The sequence below is a fragment of the Myotis daubentonii genome, chromosome 18 (assembly GCF_963259705.1).
Source record: "Myotis daubentonii chromosome 18, mMyoDau2.1, whole genome shotgun sequence".
NCBI lineage: Eukaryota > Metazoa > Chordata > Mammalia > Chiroptera > Vespertilionidae > Myotis > Myotis daubentonii.
Window position 1 is genome coordinate 38,095,287 of NC_081857.1, and position 25,911 is coordinate 38,121,197.

General features: G+C 59.1%; 1 protein-coding gene across 4 annotated transcripts; it reads right to left on the reverse strand.

Annotated features, from left to right (window-relative positions):
• Window positions 1-7,916: 7,916 nt before the first annotated feature.
• On the reverse strand, window positions 7,917-14,438 carry PROK1 (prokineticin 1). Of its 4 annotated transcripts, XM_059675280.1 has the most exons (4): window positions 13,330-13,676; window positions 12,545-12,634; window positions 9,863-9,988; window positions 7,917-9,118 (listed from the first exon to the last, which is right to left on the reverse strand). In XM_059675280.1, exons 2-4 carry the CDS (start codon window positions 12,605-12,607, stop codon window positions 8,999-9,001), a joined length of 309 nt encoding a protein of 102 aa, XP_059531263.1. In that variant the 5' UTR covers window positions 12,608-12,634; window positions 13,330-13,676; the 3' UTR covers window positions 7,917-8,998. The 4 variants fall into 4 exon arrangements, with proteins under 4 accessions (XP_059531263.1, XP_059531261.1, XP_059531264.1 ...); XM_059675278.1 differs by lacking the exons at window positions 12,545-12,634; window positions 13,330-13,676 and adding an exon at window positions 14,359-14,438; XM_059675281.1 differs by lacking the exon at window positions 13,330-13,676 and having other exon boundaries at window positions 12,545-12,718.
• Window positions 14,439-25,911: the final 11,473 nt, after the last annotated feature.

Sequence of the window (25,911 nt, forward strand, 5' to 3'; positions counted from 1 at the left end):
GCAGCGATAGCCCCTGACGCCCGGCCACTCCGCAAACACACTCCGATAGCCCCGGGCTCCCCACACCCACGCGGACTTCAAGGCCTCCGCTCCGACGTCCCCTCCAAACAAGACTCTTCAGCTAACACAGGTGCCACCTGCAGAAACCTGGCTCGTGCTCCGCATGACGGGCGGCGGAGAGGCCTGTTTCCAAGGGCCCCTCGCCTGCCCTCACCGGGCCTGTCCAGGGATCTCCCAGCCCAGGGGACACTCACCAGCCCCGAAGTGGCATCTGAGGCAGAGTGTCTGACCTGTCACCTGACCTAAGGCGATGACACACCAAGATCCCTGCACCCCCAGGGCTGTGGCCCGTGGTTCCCTGTGAGGGGGTGCTGGGAAGAGGAGGGGTAGGTGCTGGATCCCATGAGCAGCTGGGAGGACAAGGAGGTAGCTCAGGGAGGCCGGCGTGTGCCACACACAGAGGGAAGGAGGGGGCCGGGGGAGGCGAGTCTCGGCGTCTGAGCCCACACAGGGGCCCAGCTGCCGGGAGCTCAGGTGCAGGGGCCGCGAGGGGAAGAAGGCAGCAGCCTGAGAATCGGGGGAGAAGGAAAACAGCGCCTTCAGCTCCCAGGGCAGAGGGCAGGCTGCCAACCAGACGATCAGGATCAAGCCAGGATGAGGCAGGGGCTCTGGGACCACGGTGTGTGGGACCACAGTGCCAGCAGGCCGCTGCCACCTCCCAGCAGGACGGACGCCTGGAGGCAATGGAAGTGGAAGTGTGGGCCCGGAGCAGAGAGGGCAGGCTGGGCAACCAGAGAGGGGGGCACATGGGGGCCGGGCACGGGGCTGCTGGGAGAGGGACAGCCCGGATGTTTCCAGAACTTGGCTGGTAAGGGCCTCGGGAAGGCGCCCAGGGGCCTGTCAACACGGGACCTGAGTGGGTTAGGACAGGAGTCAGGGGGACATGGACCTGGTCCCCAGCATGGCAACACCCACCACATCCTTTCCCGGAGGCCAGGGTACTGCTGCCCTCAGGCCCAGGAAGCGGCCATGTGTGCGCCCAGCTGTCTCCAGGACACCCTCCCTTTGCAAAAGCCAGGGAAGCAGCCAGAAAAACAGGCCACATGGGACAGCTGGTTTCCTGTCTCTTCCCCGAAGACGCTGCCCAGTTCCAGAGGCCCTGCGTCTGAGAGGTGTTTCCTCCCGCACACGGGCACCCAGCACGATGTATAGTAGCTGCTCAATAAACACCTGACTAAGCCAGTAAGCGGATGAATGGCGCTCCCACCGCGCTTGAGGCCTATTTGTTACGTCCTACACATGAGGCGATGGAGGCACAGAGGTTAGAGGGCTTGCCAGTAATGAAGAAGAGTCTGGACAGTCACAAGACCCTGCCCTGGCACTGCTCCCCTCCCCAGGGCCCGGCACATGGTGGGCAGGTCATGAGTTGACAACACCAAGTCTGGAACCGCTCCGCTTCTAGCTCACTCCTCCGGCCCCTGGACAGCACTTGGGACAGCCGTACCCGTGGGCGGTGGGTGGGGCCCCTGGGGCCGGGACCCTCTGGGGTCAGCCCCGTCGGGTGGGAGCTCCCTCCATGTCACCGGTGGCCCAGGCTGACCCACAGCAAACGCGCCTGGACAGCGAGCCCTGGAAGTGAGGCTCAGCCACCGCTCGCCCTGCAAGGTGACCCTCAAAACCAAGAAACAAACATCCCCTGGCACGGGCCGCCCCGTGTTCCCAGATTGGGATCATTCGAACCACATCAAAGCACACGCTATCGGGAAGGCTGCCCCGGGCCACACCACCCGTTAAGACTGTGTAACCACCGGGGGCGGGAGGGGGGCAGGCCAAGACCTGCAAACGCTTTTAGGAAAGCGCGATAAGAGGTCACTGCTGGTCGCCCGGCGCCAGGTGGGGACGGCTCCTAGGTCCCTTGTGCCTGGGGGCCGAGCCACGAAAGTGGCTAAAACATAACCTCGGCCCAGGACAACCCCTCCTGGGTTCCCAGCCCCGGGGTCTCCACGGCATGAGCAGCCGCAAAGCCAGTCCAGCTCCGTGCCCTGAGCATCGTCTATGGCAGTGGTTCTCAACCTTCCTAATGCCGCGACCCTTTAATACAGTTCCTCATGTTGTGGTGACCCCCAACCATAAAATTATGTTCGTTGCTACTTCATAACTGTAATGTTGCTACTGTTATGAATCGTCATGTAAATATCTGATATGCAGGATGTATTTTCATTGTTACAAATTGAACATAATTAAAGCATAGTGATTCATCACAAAAACAATATGTAATTATAGATGTGTTTTCCGATGGTCTTAGGCGACCCCTGTGAAAGGGTCGTTCGACCCCCAAAGGGGTCGCGACCCACAGGTTGAGAACCGCTGGTCTATGGGCTCCCCCTGGACCCAGAGATGGGAGCTGCCCTCTCTGCCGCTGGGAGCCCACCGCCGGGCGGGGACAGGTTGGATGCGTGGCCCCGTGGGAGGCGATCCAGACAGACACCTCGGCGGGAGGTGCAGGGTGACTGTCCTGAGCTTAGATCCCGGGTCCGCCACCTGGTGGGGTGGCCTTGAGCAAGTCCCTCTACTTCTCGGTGTCTCAGTTTCCTCTTCTGCGGAGACAGTGATACCGAGCGGGTCCCTCGAGGGTCAAAGATAAGACCAAGTGCCCCCACGCGGTCGGCAGAACGTCCTGAATCGTTAAGCACCGTGCGCACGGCATCACGCCGACCACTCACTGGGCAGCTGCGAAGCCCAGCCACCGGCTGGCCATGGAGGCAGGTGTGCTGGGGGGCCCGCTAGTGGCGGGTTCAGGTTTGTCCAAACCACCACCAACTGGCTGCCACCACGACCAGTGAGTGCCCCTGTGGGAGGGATGCCAGGACCGCCCACTGTCCAAGAGAGACAGGAGTGTGGCCCTGGGGAAACACACTGACGTGTACTATAGAAGGGCATCCTTTCAACAGGTCTGCAGCGCGCCCCCCAGTGGCGGTCTCCGGTACGAGCCACTCCACTTCCTGGCAGAGCCCAGGCCCTGATCAAACTAACCCGTGGTCTCCCCAGCCCGGACCAGCGGAGCGGGAGCCCGAGGATGAGAAGAAGGAGCGGGCAGAGGGGAGAAGGGCAGCAGGGCCACAGGGCACCCACTCAGGACCCACTCATTTCCCGCCGTCAGGCCCGCGCCCGCAGCTGCGCCCACTTCAGCGACCCCTGGCCAGGGCGGCATCGGCACAGCTGCACCGTTAATCAGAGGATTTGTCCCTCTGTGATGAATATGTTAAAAATATCAGATGCTCATCGCTGGCAGCATTAATTTATAAGAACATTTGCCTCCCTCTCAACTTCCAAGTCGACATCTGGCGTGACTGCTTTGAAAGGGACGCGCGCTCCGTGGCGGGAATTACAGATAGCGCGAGTTAAATCTTCACCTTCGCCGCACAGACGGGCTCCGGGGTGGTTCGCAGAAGGGAGAGGGCTGCTGTGGGCACGGAAGTCCTGGGGGGCTCTGTCTGGGGTCATGTTTAAAACGTTTTTAAAAGGAGAGTTCCCCAGCCCCCCCTCTCCAGCCATCAGGATCCAGCAGCTCTGGGAGGGGGGGGCAGGCCTCTGAGTGCCTATCAAGCACCCCAGGAGATGCCCACCAGGGAAGGCTGGGGAAGCAGTGCCATGGGTACCCCTCACACTACACACAGGGCGGCAGGACTTAGTGCCCCCAGGTGCCAAGTGTGGAAGGACGCTGAGAGCCACCTGACCCTCTGGGTGCTGAGCTGAGAATCAGCTGTTGCTTCCAGGGCCACAAGGAGGGGCTGGGCCACCAGATGGCGGGCAGGGTTGGGGGGCAGGGAGAGGACAGAGCCTCGTGGAGGGGAGAAGGCAAGGGGGACATGGGGAGGGCAGCGTCGGGAAGGAGGGCAGGAGACGCTGGCGGGGGCCCAATTCCTGATTGTCCCCAGCTCCCCAAGGTCTCGGGGCCCCTCTGGGCAGCCCCGCGAAGACCTCCTGACCCCCTCGCCTTGCCATGAGGCTGTCTCCAGGGGGGTTGCAAGCTGCCGGGGTGTGGTGGCCACAGGCAGCCTCCCCCGTGGTCAGAGGCACCCACACACCCCAGGGAGCGAAGAAACGAATGTCCTGAGGCCAGACCACTGAGAGCACCCCTCTCAGTCACGTCCCAGCTGCCCTGGCAGTTCGTGCCTGGGCCCGTCCTGCCCACCCAAGCCTGCAGCAGAGGAAGGCCAGGCCCTTGGCGCCCATCTTCCTGCAGCCCCCGCCCCCCCAGTGCCAGGTCCCCAAGAACACTCACGGTTCCTCCTCAGGCCCATGCCCACAGCCTCTTCTCGGTGTCCCCTCTTGGGGGCCAAGGAGCCCAGGAGGACACGCCTGGCAGAGGGCCCGCAATGTCTGCCTCTCCCCTCCTCCCCCCTCCTCTTCCTGGAGGGAGCCACGGGCTGCTGCACACGTGCGGCTACTTCCCAACTCACAGGCTCCCAGCAGCTCCCGGGCCAATGGGGCAGCCCCTGGCCCTGGGGCCTGGGCCTCCTTTTCTGTGGCCCCAACTCCCTAACACCCCTCCAGACACCGAGCGTTCCAGCTGCGCCCCAGATGCGATCTGGGCACTGTCTCTGCCTCCTGGCCAGGCCCGTGGGCAGCCAGTGCGGCCTCCACACGCCCGTGGCTTCCACCATCAGGTGCCGGCCCAGCTGTTGGCCCTGGAGGGGGAATGCCAGTCCCTTAGCGCGGCCTCCCCTCCCCCACGGAGCCCTCTCTCCTGTTCTCTTTCCACATTGCCACTTTGATGAGGGAGGTGTTCACAGGGACAGTCATCGCCCCTTTGAAACCTCATTGTGGGCGGACGCCGAGCCGGGCACACATGCACACACACATGCACACACACATCCCGTCTCCTGTCTTGCTAGTCCTTTTTCTCACTTTAAGACCACGCTCTGGCTTGACAAGAGCATTTTCTTTCTTCCTTTTTAAAAAAGTCTTTATTATTGAAAGTATTACCTAGGTCCCCCCCCCCCCCACTGGCACCTCCAGCCCACCCCGCCCCTCCCCCGGCCCTCCCCACCCCCACTGTCTGCGTCCATGGGCACGCATACATGCACACAAGGTCTTTGTCGATCACCGCCCTCCCTCCGAGATCCGCACTCTGGTCCCTGCTTCCGCGTCTCTGGATCCGCTCCTGCCTCGGTCTAGTCGGTCTAGTTTATTGATGAGATGAAGGGGGAACTTTCTGATGGAAACGAGCCTGCCGGCCCCTTGGAGAGAAAGTCAGAATTTCCATCCCATGTCTACGCGCTTCCTCCCGAGGTCGGGGTGCCGGCTAGGACCCCGCTTCGCTGGGGCAGAGGTGCGGGGGCCCCTGCGTCCGCCATAGCTGGGCGCCTCTGGAGCTCGGGAATCAGCACGCTGCCCCCCTCCCTGGTGCTTCCCCGCACACACAGTCTGGAAACTGACATTTCCTGGTACTTGGAGCTGGGGGCGGGGGTGAGGGGGGGCGCCACAAGCCGCCTGTCTCAGGGGACACACGGGCTTTGACAAGTTTAATTTGAACACAATCTGAGAAGAGCCCACTCTCCTTCTGCTATTTCTACGTAAATAAATAAAAATGAATAGCACAGGATCAAGATCACGAGCAAACGGGCACTTCACGGTGAAACAGTGACTCATGTGTTCGGCGAGGCACCGGGCGCCCCGAGATAAGATTGGCGTATCGCTGTCCCCCGCGGAGTTGGTTTTGGAGCTTTGCCTACATGCACCTGCGCTCCTAGGCCGCATGGTAACAGCCGCGCACACGCGGGCCCCGTCATTGTCTCCCCGCCGCGCTGGGGTGCGGGGACTCGAGGCACCTGCGGGCGGGGGCGTTCGCTCCTTCCTGGGGTTTGACTAGTTCGCCTTCGGGTCACGCAGGCGCAGAGAGCCGGCTCCGGAAGGCGCAGGAATCCCAGCGCCGATGGGCGCCAAAGGGCGCCGATGGGGGCTGATGGGCGCCGATGGGCGCCGATGGACGCCGACGGGCTGACAGGCTGACGGGCTACGGTGTCTTCACAAATAAAGGAACTCGAGATGGTCCGAGGGAGCTTGCGCCGCCGGGCCGGCTGACTCAGGTTACACGCAGCACCTAACTCAGCAGCCCTGAGGCAGGCGCTACGGCCATGTCCCATCGCTCAGCCACCGCACGTTTTATTCATTCGTTTACCAGTCGATGGTGCAAAGCTGTATAAAAGGGTGGTGTTTTGCTTTCCTTTCTAATCCCCATCAAAGGGGCGCCCCTGAAGCAACTCTGGACATGGGTGCTTTCCAGGAGCAAGTGCCGGCTGGGTGCCTGAGGGGGGGGGGCGGAGGCCGACGGGGCAGGGCCGCCTTTGAGCTGATCCTGGAGGCACCAGGCAGCGGCGGCGGAGCAGAGCAGGCCCCGAAGAGGGAAGCGCAGGCAGACACGTGGCAGCTTCCACGCCCTGCGCATCCTGAGGCCCGGCAGCCTGTGGGCGGGGCCGGCAGCCTGTGGGCGGGGCCGGAAGCCTCTGGGCGGGGCCGGCAGCCTCTGGGCGGGGCCCGGCCACGGGTGGCTCTTTGCTCCCTGCCAGGGCCAGGCGGGGCGTCTCCTTGGCGCTGAGAAGCCACGGAGGGTTTTTTAACGGGAATAAACCGGGGAAGGTGCTGCCTAGGAGGAGGACAGCAAAGGGACGGGGTGGATTTTAAGGGGAGGACTCGGGCGGAGAGAATAGGTTGGAAGCAGTTGCCATAGATCGTGCTGGGCAGGCGCTCAGACACAGCGCAGGAGGCAGCCCATCCATGTTTCTCTCTCATCAATGTTTCTACCTCTCTGTCGCTCTCCCTTCCTCTCTTTAAAATCAATAAAGAGCCCTAGCTGGTTTGGCTCAGTGGATAGAGCGTCAGACTGTGGACTGAAGGGTCCTGGGTTCAATTCTGGGGTCAAGGGCACATGCCCGGGTTGTGCGCTGATCCCCAGGTGGGGGCGTGCAGGAGGCAGCCAGTCAATAATTCTCTCATCATTGATGTTTCTATCTCTCTCTCCCTCTACCTTCCTCTCTGAAATCAATAAAAATATATTTTTAAAATCAATAAAGACATTTTTAAAAAGGAAAAAGAAACAGAGTTTGGTGACCAGTTCACTTGGAGCTCAGGGAGAAGGGCAGAGAGAGAAACCTAGGCTGTCCTTGAACTTCAGACTTGGGTACTCAGGTGGGGCTGGGGGACACTAACAGAGGACCAGCACACAGATAGAGGGGGAGGGGCTCAGTCGGCCTCTCTGAGCCCTCCCCCTACACTCTCCTAATCCTGGGGAAGGGGAGAGAGTCTCCCAGGAAGAGGACAGGGCTTCTAGCAATATCTAGGGTGGGGCTGGACCCAGAGGGGCAGTCAGCATCCCTCCTGTGCGCCTTAGGGTGTCAGCCCTCTTCGTGCAGGTGGGAGCATTGCCCCTCTAAACATCTCAGTGAGTCTAACTCTTGGGGGTGCCTGGGGACTGGTCCCCATCGTCTGAGAAGGTTGTGTCTTTCTGAAGCTTCCATTTTTTCCCAATTCAGCTTTTCTTGCCATCCCCACGTTAGCCACCAGATGGCACCAGACTCCAGTGACTGAGAAGAAGAGATGGGGTGAATGTGGAGGGGGGGGGCTGCCCCTGAAAGGTCTGCATCTGGAGATCTGGAGGGGTGTCCACATCACCCAATCCTAATCTACTTCTTCTAAGATACATTCTTGTTATGGATACACTAGAGGCCCGGTACACGAAATTCATGCATGGGTAGGGTCCCTAGGCCTGGCGGGCGATCAGAGCCGGCCGGGGCCTTCTGGCTGCCAGCTGGGGCCTTCTTTCATTCCACACCACCCCCTGGTGGTCAGCGCACATCATAGCAAGGGGTGGAACTCCCGGTTGGTCAAACGTCCAAGGATTCGACTAATTTGCATATTAGCCTTTTATTATATAGGATTCAACTTACTAGTATGAGTAGAATCTTTTTACATCTACATGTATGAAGAATATTTTCCTGAATATGAAGAATTCACACAATAAGCTTGTCTTAGCCTCCCAGCCCCCCCCCTCTTTGTTCTTCAGGAAAAAGCAGGGGAACTGGGGCAGAGACCAATGATACATTCCTCAAAGGTCTGACATGAAAAGCGGGAATTGGTCCAGTTAGATTACAGATGGTTCGGCCCAGTGGCGGGTCTGCATTCTGGCAGCTCCCAGGCAGGGATGGAGCGGGGCAGCCACGGGCAGGGTGTCAAAGCGCCCATGGGCACCCCTGCCTCCTCTGCGGCTCTAAGACAGCCGCGACCACCGAGCTGCCTCTCGTTCCTCATTCAAAGACCTGAATCCGCTTTCTCCACGAAACCGCCCTGGCTCCGGGGGCGCAGGGCATCCGTCCCACCTGGACACAGCCCGGTCCCACTCCCAAGTCCCACACAGGCATCGCAGGTACCATGGCCACCGCCCTTATCCACGCTTTTATTCTGCAACCGGCCCACCAGGGTGCCCGGCCGCTGGTACCACTGCCCTGACCCCAGGGAGCCTGGCCTGGGTCCAGATGTGGGGTGCTAAGTGGGGCTGCTGTTTTAGACAAGAGTCAGGCCCGGACCCATGACTCCCAGGGTCTGTGCTCGGACATCCGGACCAGGCAGAGGGCGCAAGCAGGGAGGAGAGAGCAGGGCCCCGGAGGCCACGTCACTGAGGAGCAGAGGGCGAGGCCGGGACAAGGAAAGGACACCCTTCCTGAGACTGACAGCCCCTGTGACTGACGGAGAACCGGCCAGGCTGCCTCCGGGACCACGGCCCAGCGGGACACCCTCAGGCCCCCGGTGGGTGGCCCAGCAGTGTGTCGGCCTGCGCCCGTGTGTGCTGACGGAGGAGGCAGGCAGGCGTGTCGGGCGTGTCGACAGGCAGCGGGGGGTGGGGGGGTGGGGGGACTAGAAGGAGGGACACGTGGCAGAAAGAAAATAAAAGTTCATAAGAGACCAGGAGCCGGGTGGTGTCCGGAGACGAGACGAGCTCCTAGAAGTGCAAGTCCTTCAAGTCCGCGGAGCAGCGGTGCCTGCCGGGGGCGCGCCGGGAGCACAGCAGGGCGGGCTGGCAGGGACAGGCGTGGTGCTGGCGTCTCCCGAAGAAGGGGACCTGGGGGGACAGGAGAGGACGGATGACACTGTCACCCAGGGACACGGGCCTCCTGGCAGGGCCTCTGCTGGGCCTGGCCCCGGCCTGCATCCCGGCCACCCCCCGCCCCAGCACAGTCACAGCCCGGAGAGCAGGAAGCGGGGCCCAGAGTGGCTACGCCACGGGCCACCATCACACAGCTCATCCGTGGAGGGGCCAGGATGGACCCAGGGAATCTGGTTCCCAAGACCATGGATCAGCCACAGCACAAGGCTGTCCACCCCCAACCCTGAAACCCCACAAGCCGCCAGCACTGGCCCCCTCGCTGGCCCACCCAGGTGCACACACACACACACGCACTCACACACACACACACACACACCTTGAAGGAATGTCACTTATAATTCATCCACCACCTGCCACAGTGGTGGGCCCTGGGGATGCAGCTGGACAGGACTGACACCGCTCCGCCCTGTGGTCACCCCAGAGCAGAGCTGAGCCCCGAGGTCCTCAGGGGGTTGGAGAGGAGCAATGAGGGTCACACTGCCTGGCTCGAATCCCAGGCCTGCCCCTCACCAGCTTTGTGACAATTGGCGAGTTATTGTGCCTCTCTGTGCCTCAACTTTATTATCTGTAAAATGGGTTCATAACAGCCTAACACGGTGGAAAGAGGCTTAAACTCATACAAAGCACTTAGTAGGGAGAGTGGCTCCAGCCCCGGCCCTGCCTCGCGGACCCTGGGCCCTGAGCAAGTGGGCACAGTACCTTGTGGCTGCCGGGGTGGCATGCCTCTCCCTCCCGCCCCAGCGGGGTGCACATCCGCAGGCCTCGGAGCCACAGGCTGACGGCGCAGCAGGTGCCCGGCCCACACTGGGCGTCCCGCTCACAGGCCTGCAGGGGGGGCAAAGGGGCCATGAGGGCTCGTTAGTGCCACCCAAAGAAACCAGAAGCGAAAAGCACACCCCAAAACCCTTGGGGGATGCTGAGAGCAGTGCCCCCACTCCACTCTGGGGGAAGGACCAGGAGGCCTGAGCTGGGGGCGGTGGCAGTCTGGGTGCAGAGGAGTGGGTGGCAGGACGTGACCCTTCCTGGGAGCGGAGAGCGGAGAGCGGAGAACAGAAGGAGGTGGAGAGTGCAGGGAGGCCGGGAGGTGGAGGCGGAGGGAGGTGGAGGCCGGGAGGTGGAGGCCGGGAGGTGGAGGCGGAGGGAGGTAGAGGCCGGGAGGTGGAGGCGGAGGGAGGTAGAGGCCGGGAGGTGGAGGCGGAGGGAGGTGGAGGCCGGGAGGTGGAGGCGGAGGGAGGTGGAGGCCGGGAGGTGGAGGCCGGAGGCCTGACTTGCCCTCACCTCCCTGTCCTACCCACGCGTGCATGTCTGTCCGTCACTCGTTTCCTCTCCCCAAGGTCCCTCCCTCCCCTTGCTCTTCAAAGGGTCAACTTGGAGGACAGCTCCCCGCTGTCTCAGACCTACCTCCTGCCACCAGATGTCAGCGCTCACAGGGAGGCCTGGGCCTGGGGTCACCCTACGGCCGCCACCTCTGGGTGGGGTGACCGCGCTGCTCCCTGTGACTCGCCCTCCCTGATGGACGCAGCACAGTAGGAGGGCAGCCTCCAGGGCTCACACCCACTGGGTGCAATTCTGCCCAGACAGTCACATCTGTGCTCTGGGCTCAAAGCAGTGGCCGCCTTTCCTGTTTGTCCTGTGAAACTCAGGCTCTGGCCTCCAAAAGGAGAAGCCAGGCGCTCCCTCTCTGTGAGCATGAAACCAACTGATGCCAGGTGTCGCTTGGCATTTCTCTACCTTCTCATCGTCCAGGGGGAAGTTGGAGGAGGTGGAAATAAAAGTGAATTTCCACCCCCTTTTCCCTGCTGGCTTCTCTCTGGAAAGCTCTGGGGTCAACTAGGACTTCCTGCGGCAACGAGTGTGGCCCCACCACCGAGCATAGCCGGTGCCCCCGCGAGGGTGACGCCACACTTCCGAGAGCCCGTGCCCACCCCCACCCACCCCTAGCCTCTGCCACGACCCATTTCTCCGGTTCCCCAGGCTGGCTTTCGGGCGACTCAGCCGATGGAGGGGGCCCCCTGCTCCCATCAGACTGGGCACAGAGTGAAAACAGAAACAGTCAGGGAGGGAGGGTTTCAGGACAGCCTCCGCTGGGAGGGGCGAACGCAGAGGGGAACGGAGCCCGGTGGATGCTGTGACGGTGACTGCCTTTAATGACGCCAACAGCTGTGTTCATTAAACTTGACCCGTGGACCAGACCGAACATGAAAACCCAAATGGACACGGACGGTGAATTAGAAGGTGCCAATCCTTTCTATAAAGGTATTGCCCAAATAGGAGCCCTCATTTCACCAAGTTCCTAACGTAACATGTTTCCTGCTCCCGAGGAAAGGCATTGGGAACCGCCCGGGAGCGGCTGTGGGACGGCTGGCCCCTTCCCTTGGGTCTGCTCCCCTCCCACGCCGCCACCCGCCCCACGGTCCCTGGCTCGCCCCCAAGCAGACCCTGACCCCTCCTGAACCCCAGGGCAACGCCAGCCGACTTACCCCGGTGATCACCGCACAGTCGGACGCCGTCACCAGGAGCAGCATGACCCAGAGCCGCGTGGCAGCCCTCATGGTCGCTTGGAGTGAAGCAAAACGCGGGCCACTCCGCTGCCTCGGGCTTCCTGCTGCTCAGCCTCAGGCCAGGCGCTCGCCCCCGCCCCCTCCTCCCGGATTTATACGGTCAGACTCAGGCTGCCTGCCGCGGCCTGTGCCTCTCCTCCCTTCCCCACCACCGAGCTACTCAGAGGATCTCAGACTCGAAGATGAGACCTGAATCCCTAATGACAGCAAATCACCATCAAAACCAATAAAAATGACAGTGGCTCTAAGTCTCCCAAATCGCTCGGATGCGGGCAGACACAGGCATCGCACCGGGGCCTCTGGGTGTCACCGTAGCACTGGCGTCGTGAGGCTGCGCGAGTATCCGTCCATTTACTCATTTACTCACTATTTATTATGACTGCTCTATCGGGGGCCCCATTCTTGGCCCTGGAAATAGAGCGTGAACAAAACGGGGTCCCTGTGTCCATGTAACTTTGGTAATTGATAAGCAAATGGATTCGTAATAAAATGGCTGGATGAGCTGAGCGCTGTGAAAAATGAAGTCAGGGGAAACGACAGGGCATGACAGTGGGTGACACCTTAGATGGGGTGAGGGTCTGAGGAGCCACTTGCAAAGGCCTGGTGACAGGTGATAACCACGCATTTGCGTCCCTGGAGGGAGGAGAAAGCCAGTGAGATGTGCTGGGCAAAGGGCCTGCCCCCTACCTCTCTGCTTAGTTTACGCCAATGTCACCATTTCCCAGGACTGTCTGCATATGTGTGCTAGTGTGTGCATGTGTGTGCATGTGTGTGCGTGGTGCACAGGGGCCACTCTTGTGGGCACGGGGCAGACTCTGACCTGCCCAGCTCTGCTCACAGGCCGTGGCCGGCTCCTGCTTCTCTCCTTCATCTTGCGCCTCATTCCTCTCCTTCCCCACGCAGTCAGCTTCTAGAAAGATAGACCGCAATCCTCTTCACGCCCTCCTCACCCACTCCAGCTCCCGCTGTCCCCGCCACAGCAGTGAAACCGCTTTCTCTGCATCGCCCTTGACCTTCTAAATGCCAACCAGCAAGCGTCACTTTCCATCCTCGCCTGTTGCGCCCTGCCGTTGCTGACAGACACGGCTCTTCCTCTCCATTCTTCCCCTTGACTCCACGCCATCATTGCTCCAGGTCCTCCCCCTCCTCGGTCTCCTCCAGGCACGCCCCCCCACCCCCCGCCCCTCTCCAACCCTTAAACAAGGCCGTTCCCCAGGGTTACACATTCAAGCATCTCCTCTCCCACCACACGCACCCAAATGAACTCCAGGCCACCTACATGCTGGTGACCCCAGATCTGTCCCCACGCAGGCACCCCAGGCTCCCGGCCCACACAGCCAGCAGCCCCCCCGCAGGCCACAGGCTGATCCCGCTGACTCCTGCATGCACATGCCCCTTTCTCTGCCCGTTTCTCACCCTCCCCCTTACACCCACTCCTGCTGCCCAGGGTTCTCAGTTGCAAAACAGCCGAATCCAGCCTGGCCGGCCCAGGCAGGAAAGGGACGAACAAAGACTATGACGCAGCTCATTGAATTGTGTGGAGTCTTGAGAAACGGGATGGAGCTGAGGGAGCTAAGGGTCCCACCACAGTGCCCGGAGCCTCACCACGGAATTGCCCAACGAGGAGATGGCTCCCCCGGCCGGATCTGAGGCTGCCGTCCAGGCCCCACGTGGAGCCCCTTTCTCCGTGTTGCTTCATCGCCGCGGAAGGCACACGCGGGCTGTCTGGTTGCAGACCCGGCGTGTCACACCGCACCCATCGGTCTGCGTGTCACCCGCACCCACCTGCAAGGGCACTGGGTGAAACCGACTCCAACTGTATCAGGGAAGAGGCTCAAGTTTCTCAGGCGGCCACGGCGCATGCGTCAGTGGCACTCAGTAGGCGAACCCGGGAGCTTCCTCGATTCCTGAATCGCCTGCTTTCATGCGTCATTGAATCCTGTCACTTGGACACCCTCCTTGCCTGGAACTCAGATTCACCCCCTTCCGCCTTCACCACCACTGCCTCTTCGCATCTTCCTGGCTGGAAGATTGACAGGACAATTGCCTATGCCACCTGCCCTCCACCACCCCCAGGGCCCACCTTGGGGACCCCTCAACCTGGGAGAAGGGAGCCAGTGCATGAATGCTGCAACCAGGAGGCCGGAGAGACCCGCTCCTTAGTGGCATTCCGCCCCTTCTCCGCGCTCCCCCCTCCTGTTTGCTGGAATCGCCTCCCAAGGAAACCACCAGCGACCAAGGCTTTGCCTCGGGCTCTGCTTCCTGAGACACCCAAGCCAAGATGTCACTCAACGTCTTGGGACTTCATCTCCCTCCTCTTCAAACTAACAGGCTTCTGGCGCCATGCCCCTGGGACTGTCCTGCAGGAAGGGGACCTCAGGGGCCAGTGAGGCCCAGCCGAGGGCGCTGCACCTGTCTCACCAGCCAAGGGAGCCACACCTGTCTCACCAGCCAAGGGAGCCACACCTGTCTCACCAGCCAAGGGAGCCACATCTGTCTCGCCAGCAGAGGGCGCGCACCTGTCCCACGGAGAAGCCCGCCTCCGCTGTCACAGGTTGGCGTCCACGGGAGGTCACCTTCTCAGGGCTTGTGCTTTGGCTGGTTCCGGAAGGAGAGCCAGTCCCCCGGGCTCACCTGCTCAGGTAGGGAGGCGGTGTGACTAGGCCTCCCCTCCAGGGACGCACACGGAGCCTCCACCTGTCTGGTCATGGGATCGCGTCATAAAGAAGCACAGGGTGAGTGCGTGCCCTTGGCTGCATATTTCCAATACATTTCTGGACCTTCCTGTCTGGGATGGATTCCTCTTCCCAGAAGAGGATTCCCAGGCACCAGAAATCCCTCTGGTTCATTAACTTGCTGGTTCCCCCGTGAATGTCGAAGCCGCCCCCTCCATGGGATGTCCCCTCCATGGGAGCCCAGCGATGTCTCTGAAGTAGCCGAGGCCATAACGGGCGGGGCAGGGAGCTCCCAGACCAGAGGGCTCGCCTCCTGGAGTCTAATGAATCCCGGCTGAGCCCCTCCTGGACACAGCAGGGCAAAGAGGAGGGCGGGCCTCAGGGGCACGGAGCGGCCGTGGAGAGTGCAGCAGTGCCAGAGACCCTGCTCTGCTGCTCCTTGCTGTGTGGCCTTGGCCAAGTTACTCAACCTCTCTGACCCTCCGAGGGCGGCTGGCCTGAAGACGGAGGGGTCACCAGCAGAAAGGAAGATACTGTGATGTGGCTCCATAGTTACTGTGACCTGGCTTCTCCCAGGGCAGCTGGCGAACTGGCAAACGGGACCAAGGCCCCAGCCTGCCAGGCCGCGGAGCCAAGCCCAGGTCGCTGGGGGCAGGTCCCTGGGTGAGCTCACCCACTGACGAACACCCCAGCCCGCGCATCTCGGGAAACACAGCCCGTCCACCCGGAAAAGCTGTGCAAGCAGGAGGCCTGCCCCCCCACGCCCTCGGGGCCCTGCTGTGACAGACCCCAAGATTTACCCGGGATCGTGGTCTGTGAGCAGCCAGAGGAAGCAGACGGTGTTGGCCGGTCCCTGAGCCGCTGAGCTCCACAATCCCTCGCGCAGGAACCCTCGGAAACACTTGGGAAGGAAACTTCAGGGTGGCTGACACCGGGGCGTTGACAGAGGGAAGGAGCTGCGGGAGCCACTCTGCAGTCAGGCCCGGAGCCGGGCGCACCCACAGGAAGGGGCGTATTCCCAGGTGCTGACTGGAGGTCATCGGAAGCCGCAGTGGGAATACCGACAGCTGAGGACAGCTCTGCAGCCCGCTTCCCGCTGAATCCGCCGCTGCCTCCCACGGGCCCCGGGGCCCTGGCCCCAGCAGCGGCCGCACCGCTCTCCTCTTCTCATTAAAAGGCAATCCTTCCATTTCTGAGGCTGCAGAGTATGCGGTGGTGGCTTTAGTGGTATTCTTTAATCCGTGCACTTTCATGCATTTGAAATATTTCATTAAAATAAATAAAAGCAATTAAATTAAAAACAAATAATTCTCTTGGTGGCAGATTGGCTAACTCAGTGAGCTAACGCACCGGTGTTGGTTGGTCTCCAGCATCGGGACACTTACTACTTCCTTCTCCCCCCCAATCCCCCCCCCAATCCCCCCCCAATCCCCCGCCCCCCCCCCCAGCAGGTTTAATGACTAAACGGGTCTTTTCTTGGGGAACGAGGTCAGCAGGTTTGGAGTGGCAGCTGGATGCTGTAAGGCAGGAGGCCCCTGGGAAGCAGGGGGCCAGGGGACACATGGCCGAGGGCACGGGCCGGCTGTGCGGCACAGCGAAGGGCGCCCCAGGCCCCCTCGCAGCTGTCCTGCCGGAGGTGGGAAGACCAGGCCGGGTTAGGAACTGGCAGGAGTGGGGCTGCCTGTGACAATGTGAGAGAGACACGTCTAGTCTTAAACCAAAAACTGGTGGGGCCAGAAAGAGACCCCGTGGCTCTTAGCCCACCTTCCTCCACCCGCCCCACCGTCCCAGCACCTGTTCAAGGCGCTGGGCACGTGGCGTCCCGTCCCTGCCGGTGACGATGAACCAACCGGGAAGGCGAGGGCTGCCCTTCCCCCGCCACTGCGGACCGATCGGCCGGGCTGCCCAGAGACCTGTGTTGCGTCTGAAAAGCCGTCTCTGGGCTCCGTGGAAAAGGCGCCACGGCTGCCCGGTGTCGGTCACAGCCCAGGTGGGAGGGGTGGCCCTCGGGCCACGCGTGTTCTAACCATCGGAAACCATCCGCTGACACAGGAAACGTCAAGGAGACCACCACCCCGCAGGCTCGGGTCCGGGAGTTCCACCTCCCGGGAGGCCCGGGCTGTTTCTGCCTCCACCACAGAGGTGGACTCTAGCAGTGACTCCGGCCTCGGGCCAGGCGGCCGGGTCACCCAGAGTCCTCCCGGCGATGGGAACAGGGTTACAACCCGCCATGCTTCTCCGTCCCTGCTGTTCACGGAATTAACCTTTTAAAGGTTTTTAAACTCTGGGGACCCTGCCACCTGGGGTGCCGTTCCTTTCCAGGGAGGCCCCCCCGCCGGCATCCTGGGCAGAGGCTGTGCCCCATACGCAGGCCGAGCACCTGAGGCCTGGAGGTCGCAAGGTCACTGGTTCCCATGAAACATCACTTTGGAGATCGTTCCCCAAAGGCCGCTCTGCCGTGGGGAGCACCCTCCTGGGAAGGGCTCCCTATCCTGGATGAGCAGCCTCTCCCTCCTTCCCGACCCCCTCTCTCGGGGATGAGCTTTGACTGAGCCGACAGGCCCGCCCGGAATAGACTCTGGCACATCCACAGACAAAGGGGGTCTGTGCCACGTACAAAGCAGGTCCCGTGGGTACGAACCAGCTCCACGGGCTGGAAAGGACGTCGGGTCCCCAGGAAGGCGGCACGTGACGGACACAAAAGAAACCGAGTTTGTGCAGAACAGAACGCGCTTGGATGGGAGAGTTCAGGCGCCTGGGACTGAAGCTCGCGTAAGGATGTGGGGGATGCTGACACTGACTGCCAAGGGGGGAAAGCTGGGAACAAGAGAGAGCGGACAACGTGACTCCCTGTCTCCATTCCACACGTGTGCGCACACTCACCCAGAGAGAAAAGGCTGGAAAGAAGCGAACTAAACGCCCCGCTTCATCCTGGCGAGGGGGACTTGCCAATGGCCGTGGGCTGGGAGGTGTCTGTTTTGGTGGTTCATTTGTCTTCGTACGTTTGTGCGTTTTCAAAGCTTTCTCTCTGGCATGCATTCTTTTTGTCATAGGAAACACAATAAATGTTACTTTTAAATAATTAGAAAGAGGGTGGAAAAGGAAAAATGAGAAAAGAACTTGAGTCTGGGGATCATTTAGGCCTATGCCCAGCTGGACCCTCCTTCTCTCCTCTGGCTGGTGCCCTTGGACAAGGTACTTCCCTTCCCCAGGCATCTCCCCTCAATCGCCAGGACACGCACAGACAGAAGCCAGGCCTTTACTTGCGTGGTGGCGGGAGCATTTTCGGGGCAAGGCTGCTTAGCAGCCAGCAGCAGATGGCTGCAGTGCGAGGAAGAGGTTTTCGGTTTCTTCTGCTGAAACTGAGGCTGTAGAGGGGACATGAGATGGCACAGCTGGGAGGCGCCCACACTCGCTGCCAAAGTGCCCAGAAGCGCCTCCCGCCCAGGCGCAGGGAGTGGGGACACCCGGCACCTCTGGGACTCCAGTCAGCGAGATGCGGCCCCACCGGTGGCCGGACTGACGTGGGAGGGGGCGGGGAGGTGGGTTCGCCTGCAAGGTGGTGACCCACAGTCCAGGGACACAGAGGGACGCAGGGATGGGCCTGAGCATGGATGGCTCCAAAGGCTTCGGGGGACAGTGCACCCCGTGGGGAAAATAGGGGCAACATGCAGGCCTGCAAAAGGGCCCCCTGGCTCCGTCCTGCCGTGTAACTCTGGCTCCAGCAAGCTGAGCTAATCCCAGCCAGGGCCCCGGCGGGAGCATCTGCCACCTTCCCGCTGGGTCACCCGGAGCCTCATCCTCAGGAACATGAGAGGAGGAGGAGCAGAGCGGTCAATAAGTTAATTGAAAGCAGCAGCGAGAGCCTCGTGAATGCGTGAATGCGTGGTAAGACGTAACTGCTCCTTTCTCCAGGGCAGACTTGGCGTCTGCGAGCTTTCCCTCCGGGGCTGGCGGACCGCCCCCTCCCACCCGGTCCCGTCCCGGGAGGAGATGCTCCCGCCCCCAGCGGACAACAGCTGTTCCCTCTCTAGTAAAGCTACAAACAGTCCGTCCTCAGCCCCGAGCGGGCCACAGAGGTCACATGGCACCGAGAGCGGCTCTTCCAGGAACAGCCAGGGGGACAGCACTCTGTCTGTGACGGGCCTGGAGGAGGCGCTTGCATTTCTTCGCCAGGTGTCTGCACCACTGAGTCTGAGTAACTCCTCCCTCCTGTGGCTGCTTAGACCAAACCGGAAGCCAAGCGTTTGGAGCCGGAGGGAAACCCGATTAGACAGCACCCCCAGTGCCCAGCACAGAGCCCAGGACCCGGGGGCAAGGTCCCCGTCTGACGGGTGAGAACTCGGGACATCCCAGGACTGGTCGTGGCCACAGGCGCCATGGGTAGCCTGGCCCGCTGCTCCTCACTGGCCCTACCGCCTCGCCCTTCCTGTCCGTTCCATTCAACAAACAGACAAAGAGAGGCGGCAAAGACCAGCGAGACAGCTCCTGCCCAGAAGGGAACAATTGGAAAAACAGGGACCTAATGACTGTGATGTTAAGAAAGAACACTAACCAGCCCGATCAAGGAAATCAGGCCAGCGGGGGCTTTGACGTCAGCCGGCCATTGTTCCCAAGCCCACCCAGGGACCACTCGGCACCCAGGGGAGCTTCTCGGTGCCTTGGCTGCTTACCCTTCATTCAGGGCTCAGGCTCCGCGAAGTTACCGAGTGACATGGAGATCAAGTCCAGCGAAGACATAACAACTAAAATCCAACAGACAAGATAACACCAAAGGCTGGTTCGCTAATTGCCCTGTAGGACATTAACCACTTTTGTTTTATTTTTTAATTGTGGTAAAATACATAACATTTTACTACCTCAACCATTTCTAAGTGTCCAGTTCAGTGGCGTGAAGCACGTTCACGTTGTTGTGCAACCGTCACCACATCCATCTTCAGAACTCTTTTCCCCTCCGCCAGACAATCCTCACGACCACGAACCCCTGTTCCCTCCAGTCCCCCGCCCTGGCCACCGCCATTCCACTTCCCGTCTCCGAGAGCCCGACCACTCTAGGTACCGCATGTGTCTTTGTGGCTGGTTCATTTCACTGAGCATAATGTCCTTACAGCTCATCCATGGTGTGGCATGTATCCGAATTTCTCTCCTTTTTGAGGCTGAATAATATTCTGATGGACCACATCTGGCTGATCCATTCATCTGTCGATGGACACTTGAGTTGCTCCACCTTCTGGCTATTGTGAACAATGTCGCCATACCTATAGGTGCACAACTCTCCCTTCAGACACTGATTTCCGTTCTTTTGGAGGCATGCCCACCGGTGGAATTGCTGGGTTATATCATTCTGTTTCATTTTTTGAGGAGTCACCATACTGTCTTCCACAGCGGCCTAACCGTTTCACATCCCCACAATAGTGCACAAGAGTTCCAATTTCTCCATATCCTCTCTAACACTCATTATGTTTTACCGTATTGATCATAACAGGGGTGAAAGTGGCAGCTCACTGTGGTTTTCATTTGCATTTCTCTAAGACTAGTGAGGTTGAGCATCTTTTCATACGCTTACTGGCCATTTATATATCTTCTTTGGAGAAATGTATATTCAAGTTCTTTGCCCATTTTTTAAAATCAGGCTGTTCGGCATTTTTTGTGGTTGACTTGTAGGAGCTCTTTATGTATTCTGAACTTGAACCCTTTGCCAGGTACAGGATTTGCAGAGGTTTTCTTCCATTCCGTGGGCTGTCTTTTCCCTCTGTTGATTGTGTCCTGTGATAAAAGTTTTAAATTTTGATGTAGCCCAATGTGTCTATTGTGTTTTTGGTGTCATCTGTAAGAAATCATTGCCAAAGCCTACGTACGAAGATGTTTGTTTTCTTCTAAGGGTTTTAGAGTTGTAGCTCTTACCTTAGGTCTTCGATCCACTTTGAGCTAATTTTTGATATGGTCTAAGGGAGCCCAACTTCATTCCATTGCAGGTGCGCGTTCATTTTCCCAGCACCTTCTGTTGAAAACACTGTCTTTTCCTCATTCAGTGATCTTGGCAGTCTTGTCGAAAATCATTTGCCCATACACATGAGGGCAACCAGTGTTGTCTTTTAACCTAGAAATTTTACTCAAACATTTCCCTTTAAGTGTTTATCAATATCCAGTTCCTCAAAATGCTCTTGAACCAGCGTTGCCATCTTACCGGTTCTCTCATCCAAGAGTTACTAAACCTTCGGCGCCTGTCCATTCCACCTTTTGTGAAAGCCATGTTTTGAAACGTTCGAACATCATGCTTTCACAGTAATGTTCAAAGGCAGTGGGTGTCAGGTTGAAGGCCACGTCCAGATGGGGGATTCAAAAGCCTTTTCATGTTTGAGACCCACCGTATGACCAACGGGCGGGCTTCTGGGAGGCAGAAAAGGCTTGGGGCCCACGTTTCGGACCCAGGAATGGCAACACGAATGCTTGCTTGCTTGATTTGCTTCTTTCGTGGGTGTCTTAGTGAACGCCATGGTCTTAGTGAACGCCATGGCTACACGGGGGTGATCTACATGACAAAGCCTAGGAACACCGCCTGCCTCTCATCTGCTGTTTCTCTTCTCAGCCCTTCCCACGGGCCCCCCTGCAGCTCCAGGGAAGGCCAGCACCTCCCATGCCCCCACTGGCCCACACCCTCTCCCCTCCCCCACGAGAGGCTAAAAAACCCGGGCCTCTCCTTCCACACGCGCTTCGTCTGATTCTGCCTTAGCTAGGGAATCGCATTTCCTGGCTGACTCCATCCCGCCACGTGGGGCCCATGAACTATCTCCCGACAGGCTCTAAAGGTTACCAGCATCCATCACAGGACAAGCCGCGAACAAGCCTGAGACGGAGCAGTTGTCTCTGGCGGATCCAACGTGGGGTTCATCAAGAATGTCTTTCTGGCCACACCACAGAGGGCAACCCCTGGGGCTCTTGACTCCGGAGGGTGCTTCTGTCCTGGTTGAAGCAAAGAATCAGCATGTAACGCTGAGAGGTGTTCCGAGGATCTCAGGTGCACACATTCCTCCTGGGTTTTGGAAATCACGTTGTGGTGGTCTCCAGGCTTCCCGAACCTGAACTTCCTGGCCCATGGACATGACCTCTCTCGGGCTCTCGGTGGCCACAGCAGCCTGCATCACGGCTGGACAGCCCAGATGCCCCCGTTCTGGCTGGCTGAGACTCGCTGCCCTCGCCTCTCCTTGGCAGCCATCCCAGCACAGGGGTAACCAAGGGAGCCTCAGTGAGCCTGAGCCCGTGGGTGCTGAGCCCCACCGCGCCTGCTGCCCATCCTCCAGCCCTCCTCCCGCCTCAGCTGCCCGGACCCCTGACTGAGGCCTCCTGGCGGTCCAGCCCCTCGGCCTGGCTCAGCCTCTACACTGTAGAGGGCACATCTGCTTGGGGCCAGCAGGGCTCCCTAAGAGCGACCATGGAAGGAGTGACGGAGTGGAGACAAGGCTCAGGGATCTCAGAGCAGAGCCACCTGGGCTGCTTTTCAGGCTCAATAATGTGCACATACTGGGTGCAGTCGAGGGCAGGCAGGCTCAGGGTCAGCCAGGCTGCATCTGACTTCCCCTTCAGAGCTGAGCAGCCTTGGGCAAGTCACTCAACGCCTCTGAGCCCCAATTTGCACATCTGTAAAATGGTGCTAATAAGAACACCTCAGAAAGCTGCTGGGTCCTATATAATAAAAGGCTAATATGCAAATTGACCAAACAGCGGAACGACCAGTCGCTATGACATGCACTGACCACCAGGGGGCAGACGCTCAATGCAGGAGCTGCCCCCTGGTGGTCAGTGCGCTCCCACAGGGGGAGCACTGCTCAGCCAGAAGCCGGGCTCACAGCTGGCGAGCACAGCAGCAGTGGCGGGGCCTCTCCTGCCTCTGTGGCAGCACTAAGGACCCCTCGGGGTCCCGGACTGCGAGAGGGCACAGGCCGGGCTGAGGGACCACCCCCACCCCCCACAAAGTTCACGAATGTCGTGCACCGGGCCTCTAGTGTAAACATAAAATACTTAGTACAGCCCCTGGCAATCATCGGTCCTCAGCAAACGTTTCTTGCTTATGGGTAGAGGTGGGTTTTGTCCTGTTTGTGTGGATGTGTGTCTATAAGAAAACAAAGTATCAGGGAAAGGACGGGTAGCCAAGAAGCCAGAGAACTTGCTCGTTTCCCTAGACGTTCTCTTTGCTGATTGATGTTTCTATCAACTCACAGCGGAGGTTAGTCCCAATTTCATATTCGCTTGTCCAGAGAGTGATAAACTGTTATCTCCTTAAAGTCGTCTGTGCTGCCTTCAGATCGCCCTTCACTGTGACAGATGGGACTGGATTCCTCTTCCTACCCCTTTGGCAATTGAGAAGATCAATGAGACATTCGTCTCCATAGCTGTGCCTCAGACTTTCTCCGGGTGCAGGGGGGCGCGGCAGGGGGTGCTGATGGTTCAGAATTAATGTGGCAGCTGATGTACGAGTGGTGTCTACAGGCAGGAGGACCAGTCCTCCCACTGCTGGGAGGGGAGCGGAGAAGGCAGCCCTTGGCCACTTCATGGGACCGACTCACAGGCCTGTGCTGCCAACCTGGGCGAGAGGCCAGCTGCAGAGGGGCTGGCTCCTCTGGGATCTGCGTCATGGAGACTGGCTCGCCTTGGTCTTGAAAGTCCCAAGGCCATGGACCCTTCAAGTTCTGTGACCTTGACAAGAGAGTTGACCTCTCCAGACCTCAGTTACTGCATCCACAAACTGGGATCCCTCAAAGGATGACTGTGAGATTAAAATGAGATGATTTGGCCCAGCCGGTGTGGCTCAGTGGCTGAGCAATGACCTATGAACCAGGAGGTCACCGTTGGATTCCCAGTGAGGCACATACCTGGGCTGCAGGCTCAATCCCCAGTAGGGGCAGGAGGCAGCCGATCAATAATTCTCTTTCATCATTGATGTTTCTCTCTCTCTCCCTCTCTCCCTTCCTCTCTGAAATCAATTTTTAAAAAAATTTTTTTAAAGAGATGATTTGTGTGAATGGATACAATTGGTAAAATTTTCATCTTTAAACACAAGAGTAAGTGCAATGTTCTTGAGTGAGAAACTGGCCAAGTTTGCAGATATTAACACTCAGGCCTACAGAGGTGACACCATAGCAGTCAATCAGGAGGCTGCCCCCTGCCCCTGCTGCTGTTGACACGTGTGAGCCAGAATGCACCGGAATGCAGCGTAGAGGAGGGTGGAGGGGCAGTTTCCTCTAATAGAACAGCCCGGAAGTGAGCGCTTCTGAGAGCCAGAGGCCTGCTGGGCACCATGGGGGGTACAGACAACACACTCAAATTCTGAAAGGTCTTGACCCTGAGGGTTTGGTGTTTCTCTTTTTATTCTCCTGCCCCTCCCTCTAGTCTTTTCCCAGAAGCAGCTCCCTCCCTAAAAGACGTGGGGAGGGACCCCACCACCTCTCCTTAAAATCTGGAGCCTGAAAAGGCCACGCTGGCCCGGCTGTGGGAGCGCCAAACGAACAGGTTGTTCCCGGCCAGGCCCTTCTCTAATCCAAAACAAACCGTGGTTTTTTCCATGACCTCTCGCTTCGTTACCTTTAAAACGCACGTGCTGGGACTGAGCGAGTTCGGCCCCCTTTACTGTGGCTCCTCGCACAGGATCGTGCGAATGAGGAGTGAGAAGAAAGAAATGGCCCTGCGGAGCCGGCGAGGCCACCGCATGAAGCTGGCGGGCAAGCGGGCTCTGAGAGGCTCTCAAATGCCGTATCTACCCTCGGGCAGCAGAGAGGGCAGAAAGCACTCCCCACCTCTGCCAGGGAGTGGCCGGCGCCCAGTGGCCCTGGGGCTGGGGAAGGGGCTGGGGTGCCGACCTCAGAGCGTCTCCTCGGGCAAAGGGAGCGAGAAGCCCTGCGTAGGAGCCACTGGAAATGCTCCACGGAAGGCCTCTGCCACGCCCAGGGCACTTTCCAAGCAAACACAGAAGCAGAACACCACGTCCTCCTGGGCTTGCCTGGCGACTAAAGCCTGGCACGTGGCCCAGGCCGCTGCTAGCATTTACCTGTGAAGCGGGACTGCCATTCGGGGGAAATGCCAGGCTGCGGGCTAAGGCACAGCCCGGCAGGGGGCAGGGGGCAGGGGGCAGGGGGCAGGACGAGGTTCCTTCTGCAGCAGCGACGTGGGCATTGCAAGCTGTGTGGGCGGCCCAGCGGGGGGTGGTGGCAGGGTGTTTTCCTGCTGGGGGCTAGGGGCTTTGTCACTGGAAACTTAGACTGAGTTCTCCAGATCCCCCCACCCACCCCCCACAACCTGGGTAACCACGAGCTCCCCAGTGTCTTTTTAAAACCCCCTTTCCTACTCCACCCGGCAGAGCTAGCTTCCATTGTGTGCACCAAGAACCCTAAGGATAGTGTCGTTTAAGTTTGCCTGAGTGGTCGTTTCTTGGGGTCCTGGGAGCAGCAACAACAGCCGCCACTTGTCCAGAGCCCAGGGTCGGTGCCATGGGCTCTGTGTACAACTCATGGAAGTCTCACACCTGGTTCACAGCAGGGAAAATGGAGCCATGAAGGCAGTGATGGCGAACCTTTTGAGCTCGGCGTGTCAGCATTTTGAAAAACCCTAACTTAACGCTGGTGCCGTGTCACATATTTGCAACCATAGTAAAACAAGGATTTATATTTTTGATATTTATTTTATATACTTAAATGCCATTTAACAAAGAAAAATCAACAAAAAAAATGAGTTCGCGTGTCCCCTCTGACACCCGTGTCATAGGTTCACCATCACTGCATTAAGGGATGAGGGGACTTGTGGCTCAGTTGGTGACCTATGAGCCCAGTAGGGGGCGTGCAGGAGGCGGCTGATCAATGATTCTCATCATTGATGTTTCTCTCTCTTCCTTCCTCTCTGAAATCAATAGAAACACATTTTTCAAAATAATAAAATAAAATAAAAAGAGGGTAACTCAGAGTTGTGAGTAGACGAGCTCTTGAAGCTCAGCATGATTCCAAGAGAGAGGGAAGCAGCCGTGGGAAAGGCAGCGCTGGCCCCGGCTGTGGGGCAGCAGTGACGGCCTCCGTGGCAGGATGGGCAATCTGGCGGGTCCTGAGGACCAGGGACGCCCACTGTGTTCACAGCTGGTGAAAGAACAGAGATATCCGGCCGTCCAAGGGCTCCCCGGGACAAGGGCAGAGATCACTGACAATGGAAGGCATTGTTACCCCACAAGCATATTCTCTGAGCCCCCCAGGGCTGAGGGGATGGGCAGCGGCAGGGGGCAAAGGACGCAGCAAGCACCTCAGCGCGCAGGTCTGCCTCTCCCACACAGGCTAATACAGGAAATTCTTCTGCCTCCGTTTCAAGCACTTATTTGATTTGCACAATTCCGAGGCCAATAAATCTCAGCATTAAGGCTGATTTGACGTGTGATGCAGACAGCCTAATTACGAATGAGGCCTTTTATCAGCTCCTCTAAATTTTCTTTTCTCTGGTCTACAATTTTTTATGCTGGGTTGATCATTTTTTATTCCTA